General features: G+C 51.8%; 1 protein-coding gene across 1 annotated transcript; it reads left to right on the top strand.

Moving 5' to 3' along the window:
* The first annotated feature begins 748 nt into the window (after nucleotides 1–748).
* LOC120667085 (epoxide hydrolase A-like) lies at nucleotides 749–9941 on the top strand. Its single transcript, XM_039947108.1, has 5 exons — nucleotides 749–1054; nucleotides 1946–2277; nucleotides 2364–2540; nucleotides 8950–9188; nucleotides 9275–9941. The coding sequence occupies exons 2-5, from the start codon at nucleotides 1978–1980 to the stop codon at nucleotides 9534–9536; spliced, it is 978 nt and encodes a 325-aa protein (XP_039803042.1). The 5' UTR covers nucleotides 749–1054; nucleotides 1946–1977; the 3' UTR covers nucleotides 9537–9941.
* The last annotated feature ends 3053 nt before the right edge of the window (nucleotides 9942–12994 follow it).

Genomic DNA, 12994 nt, shown 5'->3' with positions numbered 1-12994 from the left:
GTGTGACCGGTCTGACCGGGGAGTTGCACCGGTCTGACCGGTCTCTACAGTCCAGTTCTACATTTCGACTCGTTTTGCTTCAGCGTAGCTTCCTAGGGCGATGTGCCTAGAGATAGCTAGTCCATAGCCATTCTCTCATGTCCTAGATTTGAGGGCTTGCGGTGATCTTTTGGGATATAGGCCGACGGATCGATTTCGAAAGAAATTTTGATCCGCTCACATTCACCCCCATCTAATAACCGGTTTCGGTCCCTCATTTCAATAAAGAAGTTGTTTGATTTCAGAGTATAAATTTTAGATCATGTCACATCAAGAAGAATCTTAGTATTTAAAATTATTAAATAAAATCTAATTACGAAACTAATTGCATAATGTTTTGGCTAAATTGCGGGACAAATCTAAATTGCGGATAGTTACTATAGATAGAAGAGATCAAACAAATAGTTCAACTAAATATATATTGTATATATATGGAGGTGCACAAAATGAAATCTATTGTAACAAATAATGAAAATATATATTTTAGAGTATGTATTAGAATATTTAATAGATGAAAAAAGCGTGAGATGGATAATTATAATTATTGATTTTATTTTTATATTAATTCTAATTAGCTCGGACTAGTTAATGAATAAAAGAGGAAAAACAATTTCTTTTTGAGGCACACATTATTCCATATCTGATGGTGCTGTTAGTGGGTGGTGCGAGCTCAGCTTCTTCTCCCTTTTTTATTTTGGAAGGAGGGAGAGCTGCCTCGGACGAGCTCCGAGCTACAGCAGCAGAGGGAGGGAGGCAGCCAGGGAGACTAGAGAGAGAAGGGGGGAGTTCCTTTTTCTTTCTGGAATCGTTTATTTTAATCCTGGGATCTGATTTTGTCCCCATATTGGGAGGATTGATTATCTTTCTCATCTCCCTCTCTCCCCTTCTCTTCTCTTCTCCTCCCCTCCCCACTCAGCCTCAAGAAGATCAGCTTTGCTGTGGAGGCAATCCCTGCCTCTGCCTTGTTTCCTGCTCCTGCTCTGCTCCCCAGGAGAGGAGCACAACCCGCCCTCAGGTCATCTTCCCTCCCATTTTCTTTTCTTATTGCCTCTCCCTTATTGTACCATCTGCAGCTCCTCCTTGCTGCTGCTGCAGCAGCAAAGAATTGGACCCTGCATGTCGGTGTAGCTCTTCTTTGCTCGCTTCGGTTGCCCGATGAAAACTTCTGTGCTATTGCTGTTCTTCCGTTCCCCGGCTGGTCTTGCTTTCTTGGGTTCAGTAGAGTTGGTAGGGTGTGTTGCTGTTTATTCTCTCTGAATTTGGGAAACAAAATCGAGCTCCTTTCGTTGTTCGCCGATTTCGGTTCGATACGGATGATAAGGCGCTGTTGGGTTTTCTTGCAGAAGACAGAGCTCCCCAAGAGAAAAGATGTTCCTTTTTTTACCTTGAGGTGACATGGGCTCACCAAAGTTCTTCCCTTTTCTTGCTCTACTAACCGATGCTTGCGAACCTCGCCTCTTTTATTTGATTCACAACTCAAAGATTGGTTTCTCCGAATTCTGTTTATCAGCCTCCTCTTTTTGAACTGGCAACCAACTCATTTTGCTGAGTATCTTGGCTAGTAATTTGATCCTGTTTATCATTGGAATTGGATTTGTGAGTTGTGACTGAATTCTACAAGTTTTCTCTTTCTTCTTTCGACGCTTGCATGAAAGCCAAGCTCGGTTCCTTTTACTCCTACCCCCTTTTGTTGTACTTCTTGTGTTCGAATTACTGCACCACAAGTGGCTTTCCTGCCAACAAAATCTTACGTATTTTCATCCGAATCAACTGCTTCATTTATTCTATACTACCCAGCCTGTCGCATCAAAGCTTTTGTCTTGGAAATTTCTCTTGCTCGCTTCGGTTGCCCGATGAAAACTTCTGTGCCATGCGTCTATTCTTGTTGGACTGACTCATCCAACAGCTAGCGTAGCGAGGCGAGCAGAGCAGCCAAGCATGGAGGCCGAAGGCACCGGCGAGGTGCGGCACTGGGCCGCGGACGTCAACGGCATCTCCCTCCACGTCGCCGAGCGTGGCCCCTCCACCGGGCCGGCAGTCCTCATCCACGGCTTCCCGGAGCTGTGGCTCTCCTGGCGCCACCAGATGGCCGCGCTCGCCGCCCGCGGCTTCCGCGCGCTGGCCCCCGACCTCCGCGGCTACGGCGACTCCTCTGTTCCCGCCGACCCAGCCGCCTACTCCATCTTCCACATCGTCGGCGACTTGGTCGCCCTCCTCGACCACCTGCGCCTCCCAAAGGTGCCTTTTGTTTCTTGTTTTTTTCGTCTGAATTCTTTGTTGGCCGCTAGCTGCTTCACCATTTCTTGGGCGCGCGGTGTATGTAGGTGTTGGTCGTTGGGCACGATTGGGGTGCGCATGTGGCGTGGCACCTCTGCTTGTTCCGGCCGGACAGGGTGCGCGCCGCCGTCATCCTGGGCATTCCCTACTTTCCCCGCGGCCCTCGCCCGATGACCGAGTCCTTTGCAAAGCTCGGCGACGGCTTTTACATCAATCAGTTTCAGGTGAGGATCTCTTGCGCTGCTCAACTACTTCAGAGCTATTATGTGGACTGGAAATTTCAGTGGCATTGCAATGCTTGGTGATAGTGAAATGCTGGTGGAATTATTTGCTACTTTTCGCAAGTTCGCATCGTGACCTTGTCTTGTCACTTCAGGAAAGAACAAACTAGTTCAAAGTACTTTTGGAAAACATATTAGCAAAGCTCACATAATAGGTTTGTGGACATACTTTTTCCTTGCTTTAACAGATTTGAGGCGGAAAGAACAAACTTCAGGTGACCTTTTTTTTTTGAGGTGAACAGGAGGGGCACGCCCCTACTGGAATTTATTGAAGAAAAAAAAGGAAACACGAGGTTTTTAAATACAACAGAGACAAGAAAGAAAAGGAAAAAGAGAAAAGAAGAGAAAGAAGAGAAAAGCAGAGAAGAAAAATAACTTTTTTAGATAAAGGAATATTGAACAATATCCCGGCCTCTATATCAAAGAGTTATATCCGGCCCTTATTACAAACTGAAAGAGAATGAGGATGCATGGAAATAGTAGATTAGATTGATTGAGACCCTGGGTTACATACATATAGGGATGAGGAGATCTTGAGTTTATAGAAACAACACCAATCAAGATCTCCTCATATCTCTCTAACCATACAAGCCTGGCCGGCTGCTATACGCCTGGCACAAGGCTCACACATGTACAAGTCAATGTCTAACACCCCCCGCAGTCAAATCGTCGGTAGACCGAACGTTTAGACTGGATCTAAACTCCGTGAAGACTGACGAAGGAAGCCCCTTGGTGAAGATGTCGGCGAACTGGGACGTCGTGGGGACGTGAAGGACGCGCACATCACCGAGGGCGACACGCTCCCGAACTAAGTGAAGATCGATCTCCACATGCTTGGTGCGCTGATGCTGAACGGGGTTAGAAGACATGTAGACGGCGCTGATGTTGTCGCAATACACCAATGTTTTCTTGCGCAAAGGAGAGTGCAGCTCAGACAAAAGTTGGCGTAACCAGGAGGCCTCTGCAACGGCATTGGCAACAGCACGGTACTCGGCCTCAGCACTGGAACGAGAGACGGTGTTCTGACGCTTCGAAGACCAAGAGACCAGATTGTCGCCGAGGAAGACCGCATAGCCCGAGGTGGACTTGCGAGTGTCAGGACAGCCAGCCCAGTCAGTATCAAAGTAAACCACCAAATCCAGAGCAGTAGAGGGGCGCAATAGCAGGCCCATGTGAAGAGTGCCGCGGACATAGCGCAGGATGCGCTTCAGAGCAGCAAGGTGAGGCTCACGGGGATCATGCATATGTAAACAGACTTGCTGAACCGCATAGGAGATGTCAGGCCTGGTGAATGTGAGATACTGAAGAGCTCCAGCAAGACTCCGAAAATCAGTAGGATCTGACACAGGAGGACCATCTGCAGAGAGTTTCGGATTCACATCCACTGGAGTAGTGCAAGGTTTGCAGTCTGTCATCCCAGCACGATCAAGAATCTCAAGCATGTACTGTCTCTGTGAGAGAAAAAGACCAGAACCTGTGTGCTGCACCTGCATGCCAAGGAAATGATGAAGAGGGCCGAGATCCTTCATGGAGAACTCCTGCTGAAGAGCATCAATGGTGCGCCTGAGCAGACCATCTGAGGAGGCAGTCAGAACAATGTTGTCAACATAGAGCAGGAGGTAAATGGTGTCAGCTCCGCGATGATAGACGAACAGGGATGTATCTGACTTGGCTTCAACAAACCCAAGGTGTAGGAGATGCGAGGCAAATCTGCTGTACCAAGCTCGAGGCGCCTGCTTGAGGCCATAGAGAGAACGGTAGTCTGCACACGAAGTCTGGATGAGTGGAATCCTCAAAACCCGATGGCTGAGCGTAATAAACCGTCTCTGAGAGAGTGCCATGAAGAAAGGCGTTGTTGACATCAAGCTGGTGAACAGGCCATGAGCAGGAGAGAGCCAAAGAAAGCACCGTCCTAACCGTGGCAGGCTTGACGACAGGGCTGAATGTCTCTGAATAATCCACGCCTGGCCGCTGTGTGAAGCCGCGAAGAACCCAGCGAGCCTTGTAGCGCTCAAGAGACCCATCAGCCTTGAACTTGTGCTTGAATACCCATTTTCCGGTGACCACATTGGAGCCAGGGGGCCGAGGAAGAGGATCCCACGTGTGGTTGGAGAGCAGGGTGGAGTACTCAGCTTCCATGGCAGCACGCCAGTTCGGATCAGCAAGCGCGGCGCGGTAGGTCCGTGGCACCGGAGAGAGGGGCTCGGCCTGGTAGAGTGCCGGTTGCCGGAACCCGCGCTTCCCACGTGTGACCATGCTGTGCTCGTTGGTCACGGGAGGAACAGCAACAGCACGAGCAGGGAGCTGGGGAGCAGCAGGGACAGGCGCAGGCGCAGCTGACTCGGAGACGGGTGGCGCCGAGGGCGGCGTGGGGAGCGCAGGTGCCTGCGCCGAGGCCTGCGGGCGCAACAAGGCCGGCGCAGGCGGCGTCGAGGCCTGCGTCGAGACCGGCACCGAAGCCAGCGGGGACGCAGGGGCCGGGGCGGGCGTCGAGGAGGGCAGGCGACGGGTGTAGACGATGCCGAACCGTCCAAGGGGAGCCGCACGTGGCGTGTGCGGAAGCGCGCCGGGAACGGACGGCCTGCTAGGCGTCCGGCTGGACGCGCTGCCGAGCGCTGGAAGCGCATCAGGCGCGCGAAACACCGGTAGAGGTGCCAGAGGCGGGGTCCCAGCATGAGACGTCGGCGTGCCGGAAGCCGCACGTGGCTGTGCGGGCGATCGGCCAGTAGTACCTACAGGCAACAGAGGTGATGACGGTGGAAAAGGCACCGGCACCGAGTTAGTCTGTTCTTCCAGGAAATCGAAGGCCGCTCGAGAGGGAGGTGCAGGGTCTTCAGAGAAGGGAAAAGAAGACTCCTCGAAAACCACATGGCGAGAGATGATCACACGATTAGTGTGTCGATCAAGGCAGATGTAACCCTTGTGGTGAAGGGAGTAGCCAAGGAAGACACACAGAGCGGATCGAGGGGCGAGTTTATGGGCTGCGGTGGCGGAAAGGTTAGGGTAGCACTTGCAGCCGAAAACGCGTAAATGCTCATACGATGGGTGCGTCCCATGAAGGGAGAAGTACGGCGTAGAGAAATTAAGCGTTTTGGTGGGTAGGATGTTGAGTAGGTAGGTAGCGGTGCTAAGAGCGGCAGCCCAGAAAGTGGGGGGGACACTTGCTTGAAACAGTAGAGAACGAACGACATTATTAGTGGTGCGGATAATGCGTTCGGCTTTACCGTTTTGCGGCGAGGTGTAGGGGCAGGACATGCGCAGGTGGACACCGTGGGCAAGGAAGAAGGTACGGGCGCTAGAGTTATCGAACTCACGGCCATTGTCGCACTGGATGCCTTGGACGGTGATGCTAAACTGTGTGCGCACGTAGGAGAAAAAGTTAGAAAGGGTGGTAAACGTGTCAGATTTAAGGCGTAAAGGAAAAGTCCAAAGAAAATGCGAGCAGTCGTCAAGAATAACCAGATAATATTTGTGGCCTGAGACACTAGTAACAGGTGAAGTCCAGAGGTCACAATGAATTAACTGGAAAATACGAGTAGCACGAGACGATCAAGCATGAAAAGGAAGACGAGTATGACGCCCTAACTGACACGCATGACAAAGAGTATGACTAGCAGGTTTATTACAATGAATGACTATGAATGACTGATGCTAGTTTGGAAAGAACTTCGGGACCATGGTGCCCAAGCCGCTGGTGCCAAAGAGAGGAACTGCTGGACGCAACGAGGGCAGTAGTCGGGAGCCGCAGCGGGTAGAGAGGCCCAGAGCTGTCACATCTGACGATCTCGGTCCGACTGGGTAGAGCCTTCACAGAACAACCAAGAGGGTCAAACTCAATGGAACAATTGTTGTCGGTAGTGAACTGACGAACGGAAATAAGATTCTTAATAAGGTTAGGGGAAACCAAAACATTATTAAGAGCGAGCTGATGAGGGAGCAAGGTAGAGCCAGTGGAGGTAACAGGGAGCAAGTTCCCGTTGCCGACAACAATGGACGAAAGAGCTGAACCGGAAAAGGAAGGTGAAAGAATACCAGCGTCAGAGGTCATGTGGTTGGTGGCACCAGAATCGAAGTACCACTCATGTTGTGGAGGCTGCTGGAGCGACATGGTCTGGAAATTCGACGCGAGAGCTTGCTGGTCCCACCCACCAGCAAGAGAGGGAGTCGGAGGGGTGTATGCCGCTGGAGGTGGAACACCCCACTGACCGGCCCACTGTCCTGGGCCAGCGAAGTAGGCCTGCGGCTGCTGGATTGGGCCAGCAGACCGAGGCGGCGCCGGAGCCCGTTGGCCCGGCCACATGTAGATGGAGCCGGCCGAGGGATTGTGGTAGGAGGGCTAGCCTGGGCCTGGTCCGCCTGTGCCACCGGAAGTAGGGGTGCCGCTTGAGGAAGAGCTCCCGTTGCCGCCGGAGTTGCCGCCGCCCTTGTTGTGGTGCTTGCCACCGAGCTTGCCGCGCTGGGAACCGCCGCCCCCGGAGTCAGACGTCGCTTGCTGTGGCGACTTCGGGGTGGAGGGCTGCTGCGGCGAAGGACGCGAAGGCGTGGAGGCTGGCGGCCTGGGGCCACCGGAGCTGCCAGTAGTAGGGCCGGAGAGGGCAGCAAGCGCCGTGGCCGGAGGGGCTTTGGCCATGGTGAGTTCCTCAAGGCGCAGATCGTCTCTGACCTAGCAGAAAAGTGGGCAGAGGGTTGCTGCGGTGGAGATGAAGGCCGAGAGCGCTGAAGCGCTCGTTTAGCCCACGGATGATGTTGAGGACGAGCGTCGCCTCGGTGATAGGTTGGCCGAGGTCCCGGAGGTCTTCGGCCATACGCTTGAAGCGGCGGCAATATTCGACGACGGACAGATCGCCTTGGGTGAAGGCGCGGAACTCCTGATCGGCGTAGAGGGCGCGCGTGACGCGATTCCCAAGGAACTGGGAGTCGATGGCGAGCCAGATGGTGCGAGCAGAAGCCCCGCGCTGACTGACGATGTCGGTGAGGTCGTCGGAGATGGCGTTGATCAGCCAGGTGCAAACGACGCAGTTCATCCGCACCCAGGACGGAGAGGCAAGCGAGACGGTGTCGGAGAGGACGTGAGACTGCAGGGAGTACTTGCCGAGGACGTCGAGGAAGGACTCCTTCCAGTGAGCGTAGAAGGAGGAGTTGACGTCGAGGAGCAGGGGAACCAGAGTACGGATGTTCTGGACCGACACCGCCTGCGCATGTAAGTTGAGGAGGACGGTGGCTTCCTGCTGAAGAAGAGCGTCCTGGAGAATGCCGATCTGGTCATCACCGTCACCGTGATGGGAGCCGTTGTCGTTGTCGCCCGCGGGAGGAAGGACAGCGGCGTGCTCGGCGGCAGCGCGCTCCTGGGTGGCGCGCAGGCGGGCGGCGGCCGCATCCAGATCGGCCTGGGCGGCGGCGGCCTCTCGATCGGCCTCGGCGGCGCGAGCTAGGGCGGCCTCGCGAGCCATCTGTGCCGCGCGGGCTTGCTCCTCTGCGGCGCGAGCGGCCGCGAGGGCTTGCTCCTCGGCGGCGCAAGCGGCCGCGCGGGCTTCCTCGGCGGCGCGAGCCATCTGTGCCGTGCGGGCTTGCTCCTCTGCGGCGCGAGCGGCCGCGAGGGCTTGCTCCTCGGCGGCGCGAGCGGCCGCGCGGGCTTCCTCGGCGGCGGGGTCGCCGTCGAGAGGAGATGCGGCGGCGGCCAGGACGGTGTCTTCAACGCCGGAAGAAGGCATGGCGCAGGGCCAGGCGGGCGCACAGGGTGCAGCACCGGCCGGCAGCGTGATGGCGCGCGAGATGCGGCGCCGGGAGGGTGGTGAGGCGCGCGGGACGCAGCGCCAGGGGAGGAGGCGCGCGCAGAGGGTGCAGTGCCGGCAGTGGAAGGGAAGAGAAAAAAACCCAGACTCTTGATACCATGAAAGAGAATGAGGATGCGTGGAAATAGTAGATTAGATTGATTGAGACACTGGGTTACATACATATAGGGATGAGGAGATCTTGGGTTTATAGAAACAGCACCAGTCAAGATCTCCTCATATCTCTCTGACCATACAAGCCTGGCCGGCTGCTATACGCCTGGCACAAGGCCCACACATGTACAAGTCAATGTCTAACACAAACCTTGAGAGCTAAACAGGAAGCAAATTACAAGCCACAAAGCCTATTACTAAACTGCCACCCGTTCCGCGCAAAGATGTCCATCGCCGTCACCTCCAAGGCGCAGAGAAGAAAAGTAACTACAAGGGCTGTATCCACAGTTCCAAAGCAAATGCTAATTCCGGTTTAGTTCTGTGCAAAAGCAGAGCCAACTCCATCATGAAGTTTGCAATTTGGATTTACCAATCTTATATTCTTATTCCGGAATCTATGCTTGCAGGAGCCTGGAAGAGCCGAAAGGGCATTTGGTCGCTATGACGTTGCAACTGTTCTAAAAAAGTTCTACGCCCTTGATATCGATGAACTCATTGCTCCTCCTGGAGTAGAGATCATAGACTTTCTTCAGGCACCTTCGTCACCACTTCCCTGGATGACAGACGACGAACTGGGCCAGTATGCCGAAAAGTTTCAGAAGACCGGGTTCACAGGACCCCTAAACTACTACCGCACGTTGGACATGTAATAATCTCCATACCTTATGCCCACCTCTTGATGCCTTCTTGTATTATTTTAAGTAGTTAAGCAGTGTTGTGCTGTCTTCGCAGAAATTGGAGCCTTATGGCACCTTGGAGTGGAGCGAAAATCATGGTTCCTGCAAAGTTCATTCTTAGTGAGAATGACGTTGGTCTCCAGTCCTTGGGGACTGAAAAGTACGTCAAGAGTGGGGGTTTGGAGTCCAATGTTCCAAATGTTGAGGTCTCAATTATTGAAGGTCACCATTTCCTGCAGCAAGAGAAGCCTGAAAGAGTGAATTCTGAGATGCTTTCCTTCCTAGACAAGTTTGCCAGCGAGGAAGCATCAGCATGATGTTCTTATTTGCAGTCAGTCCTGAGAAGATGGTATCCTACCTGTGAGTGACTGGAAGCTTCCCAAACTGAAAATGGTTATGCTCATATGTAACTGTACTTCTTGAATAAGTCGAGTAGAGTGGTGGTTTTGTTGTGTAGAGTTTGAGTGGAGTTGTATGGTCGTGTTGATGTCCCAATCCAATCGACCGGCGTCATCTTTGTTGTTTTGTTATGCGCAGTCTGGACCTGTCTCTTTTTTAAAAAAAATAATCGGCAGCTCTCCTATCTAGTTCGTTAAAAAAATTGTTCTTGAATAAGTGGGTTAGCCATCTGCTCGCTTGCATTTAAGAGTAAACAGAGCATGTAAAAAACAGTTGATATTTCAAACTTTCCATCCATGAACGGTGTCATATATATTCAGTTATGAGGTCCATGAGCTTATCTGCTCGTCGTGTTCCTTTCACTTCACTTATACGTAGCATATATTCTCATTTTGGTATTACTGTTAACAAGTCATCAATATAGTAGTACACAGGAACAACAAACATTTTGTAAAACAGAAACTACACAAGATGAACGAAGCAGCTCATTTACCCACATCAGTGAATTTCTTGCTGTCCTCAACATATAGGCGCCACATTCTTCTCCGGTGCATGCTTGGTCTTGATGGGCCGGACTCTCACGTACCGGCGCATCATGCCGATGATCACCCTCCTCCCAGCCGCTTGCTCAGGCGGCTTCTCCGCCCCTGCTGCAGCTGCTTCTGCAACGCCTTGGACAACAGCATCGGCAGAAGGATCCTCTTCGCGGCCTCCGGTGGCGGCGTGCTGCTCCCCCTCCCCGTCGACGGCGGCCTCGTCTTCTATCAGCTCCTGCAGCGAGAAACGGCGAGAGCTATCTTGGCACTCCTCGGTGGCTTCAGACTGTGCTGACGTCTTGTGCGCCTCGGCATCTTCGGAGTCCTGTGATTGCAGATGATGTGATACTGATAGGCATAGACACTCACACTGAGACGCCGAGACGGCGCTGCGGCATTCAGCTCGGAATCCTGAACTTGATGCTGAGGTTGCATTAATCCCTCCATGGCATTGGCATGATCTTCTGGATGGCAATTGGCAGCCAAGCTTGTTGTTGGTCTCCTTGTCCTCCTTGACATGGTAAGATCAAACCGCCGAGCCCTGGCCGCGCTCGCCATTGTCTGAACTTTGGACGACGACATGGTAAAATAGAATGGGAAAATTTGATTCATGCCACCACAACTCCGTGAAATTGGGTGTCATGTTGAAAATCATGCCACTCAATGACATGATTTTCAACATGAGATCCAATTTCAAGAAATTGGAGTGGCATGGATCCAACTGACCCAAATAGAATTGCGATCGCTTGGACTCTGGGATCAGGAGGCAAGAACTATATATGGTACAGGGCAGCAGATTGGTCCTGGATCGATGCTCTTGCGTGCACGTCTGACGTCTCAAATCCTGTGGGCTCCGTCCTGATCCATCGAGGTCAGTGTTAAGTGGGATTGAAGTCTGCATGCATGGTACACGAAGAGGATCAGTAATCAATCAAGCTGTCTAAATTTAATCTGAATGGCAGGTACAGTCACAGTCGCAGGCTTTGGGGTAAAGTCGAAGGGGTGATGGAGAAATCTTGTCCTGGCTGTGCAGCCTGAGAATCCGATCAAGAAACAGTTCGATGTGCGGCGTTGTCCCTGTGAGACGTCCGATCGCGGATGTGTGGCTCCGATTGATCAGGATAGGCGAAGGCCCTTGCACTAGTCCGAATTTTCTTTTCAAGAGGCGGAGCACCACCGGCGATCGGCGGCGGCCAGGGACACTGGATGGGACACGGAGGGAGGACATGCTGCTCGAGCGATCGCTGGCGACGGCTAGATGGCCCCAATCATCTCGAAGCCCGTCCGAGGTGAGGCCGCCATACATTGGCTTCTTTGCTTCGCCGTCAGGTCCCCATAAAAGTAAGTCCAGATGCTGCTGCCACTGCTAACCTCGGCCGTTGCACGATCGAACCCATGCTTCTGTTTTTGCCAACACGTTGCTGCTGCTTCCAGTTGACACACGTATTTTGATCCGCATTTCAGTTGGTGAGGGTTCTACTGAATTCTGAAAGAAACAACTGCAACTATCAATTGTGGTCACACGATGCAGATGCGTGGGATAAATAACAGGAACGTCTCTCGTCTGCAGGTGGACACGCAAGAGTTGTCTGGTCAGAAACACGGTGACAAACTTGCTCAAGGGTTGGGGTGGGCCTACGTTTTCATGTGGATCTGCTTACTCAGGGTGTCATTTTTATGTCGATGCAACTTGCAAGCGTGGGCCTTCAGGTCAAGAATTACTGCTCCTGTTCCTTGTCCATGCGCGAGAATGGTTCGGCAGAGACTGCAGATCTCTGCTGCCCACACAAAATTTTTATCAGCTTATTAACTTTTTTCTAGAACAAAGGATTTTTTTTAAATCAGATGAAGGTACATGAAAGGGCTGCTTGAGTCTTCTGTCAGAATCAGCTGTCCCTGAAGATGACCTGATACTGTTCGTCAAAATTTTGTGGAATATGGGCTACCTGAGCAAATATGGTGACAATGTTAGTATATGATGAAGGCTAGAGCCAGCATCGGTTTTCTGAATATATATGAGGTGTCTCGTTTCATCACAACATTGGCAATTGCACTCAGGAGTTACTGTGCATACTACAGCGGGCCATGGTATACTGCTGCTAAAGAAATTCTCCTACAAGGTTGGGGGCCAGTGAGCATCAAGTGGATTGCAGCCAGCATGGATGCCACTTATTGCCACAGGAATTAAAGCAGGGTTTCCTGACATGTTTTGCAACGATCCTGAATGCTTTACCTTGGCTTTTGCAAGTCCCTGGAGCTGAATCAACCCCACAAATGCTTTACAAGATAAAGTTCAGGCTTTTCTGCGAAAGCTACGTGGTGCATTCTACTACAGTATAGCAACTGCAATCCTAATCCTCAGCTGATCCGCAGCCAAGAACAGAAGAAATTAAACAACCTGTCCTCATGGATTCCTCTTTTCACTCTGCTGATAGTACAACATAACAAGGTACTGATCTCTTCCATCTTGAATGAATCTTTATTACTGCAGTAGGATAGGAGTATACTCCTTTCTCTACTAGCCTACTACGAGCTGCAAAAAGAACCGTACATGGATAACTTAATCTGACAAATCAAATTAAAGAAACTAGTAAATGACAGAAAATGAGAATAAAGAGAGGATAACGAAATGTGATCATTCTATAGGGGGTTAGTGGGCCAGATGGGCTTAACTGTAAGTTTTGCTCATGATGATTCTAGCTTGACCAAAACCTCTCTCTCTCTCTCTCTCTCTCTCTCTCTCTCTCTCTCTCTCTCTCTCTCTCTCTCTCTCTCTCTCAAGAAGATGAGATGAGACTTATGTTCTGGTGCTGGTTGCTAGATACTTGTCAATAATTGAG

This window comes from Panicum virgatum, chromosome 3N (assembly GCF_016808335.1).
Source record: "Panicum virgatum strain AP13 chromosome 3N, P.virgatum_v5, whole genome shotgun sequence".
Classification (NCBI taxonomy): Eukaryota; Viridiplantae; Streptophyta; class Magnoliopsida; order Poales; family Poaceae; genus Panicum; species Panicum virgatum.
Note: the sequence above shows the minus strand (reverse complement) of the source record. Positions and strands in the feature narration are given on the sequence as shown.

Bases quoted from the DNA above. Each gene is read 5' to 3' on its own strand.
- LOC120667085 (XM_039947108.1), top strand. From the start codon at position 1,978: ATGGAGGCCGAAGGCACCGGCGAGGTGCGGCACTGGGCCGCGGACGTC. The intron at 2,278-2,363 runs GTGCCTTTTGTT...CGGTGTATGTAG, and splicing joins ACCACCTGCGCCTCCCAAAG to GTGTTGGTCGTTGGGCACGA. The intron at 2,541-8,949 runs GTGAGGATCTCT...CTATGCTTGCAG, and splicing joins TTTACATCAATCAGTTTCAG to GAGCCTGGAAGAGCCGAAAG.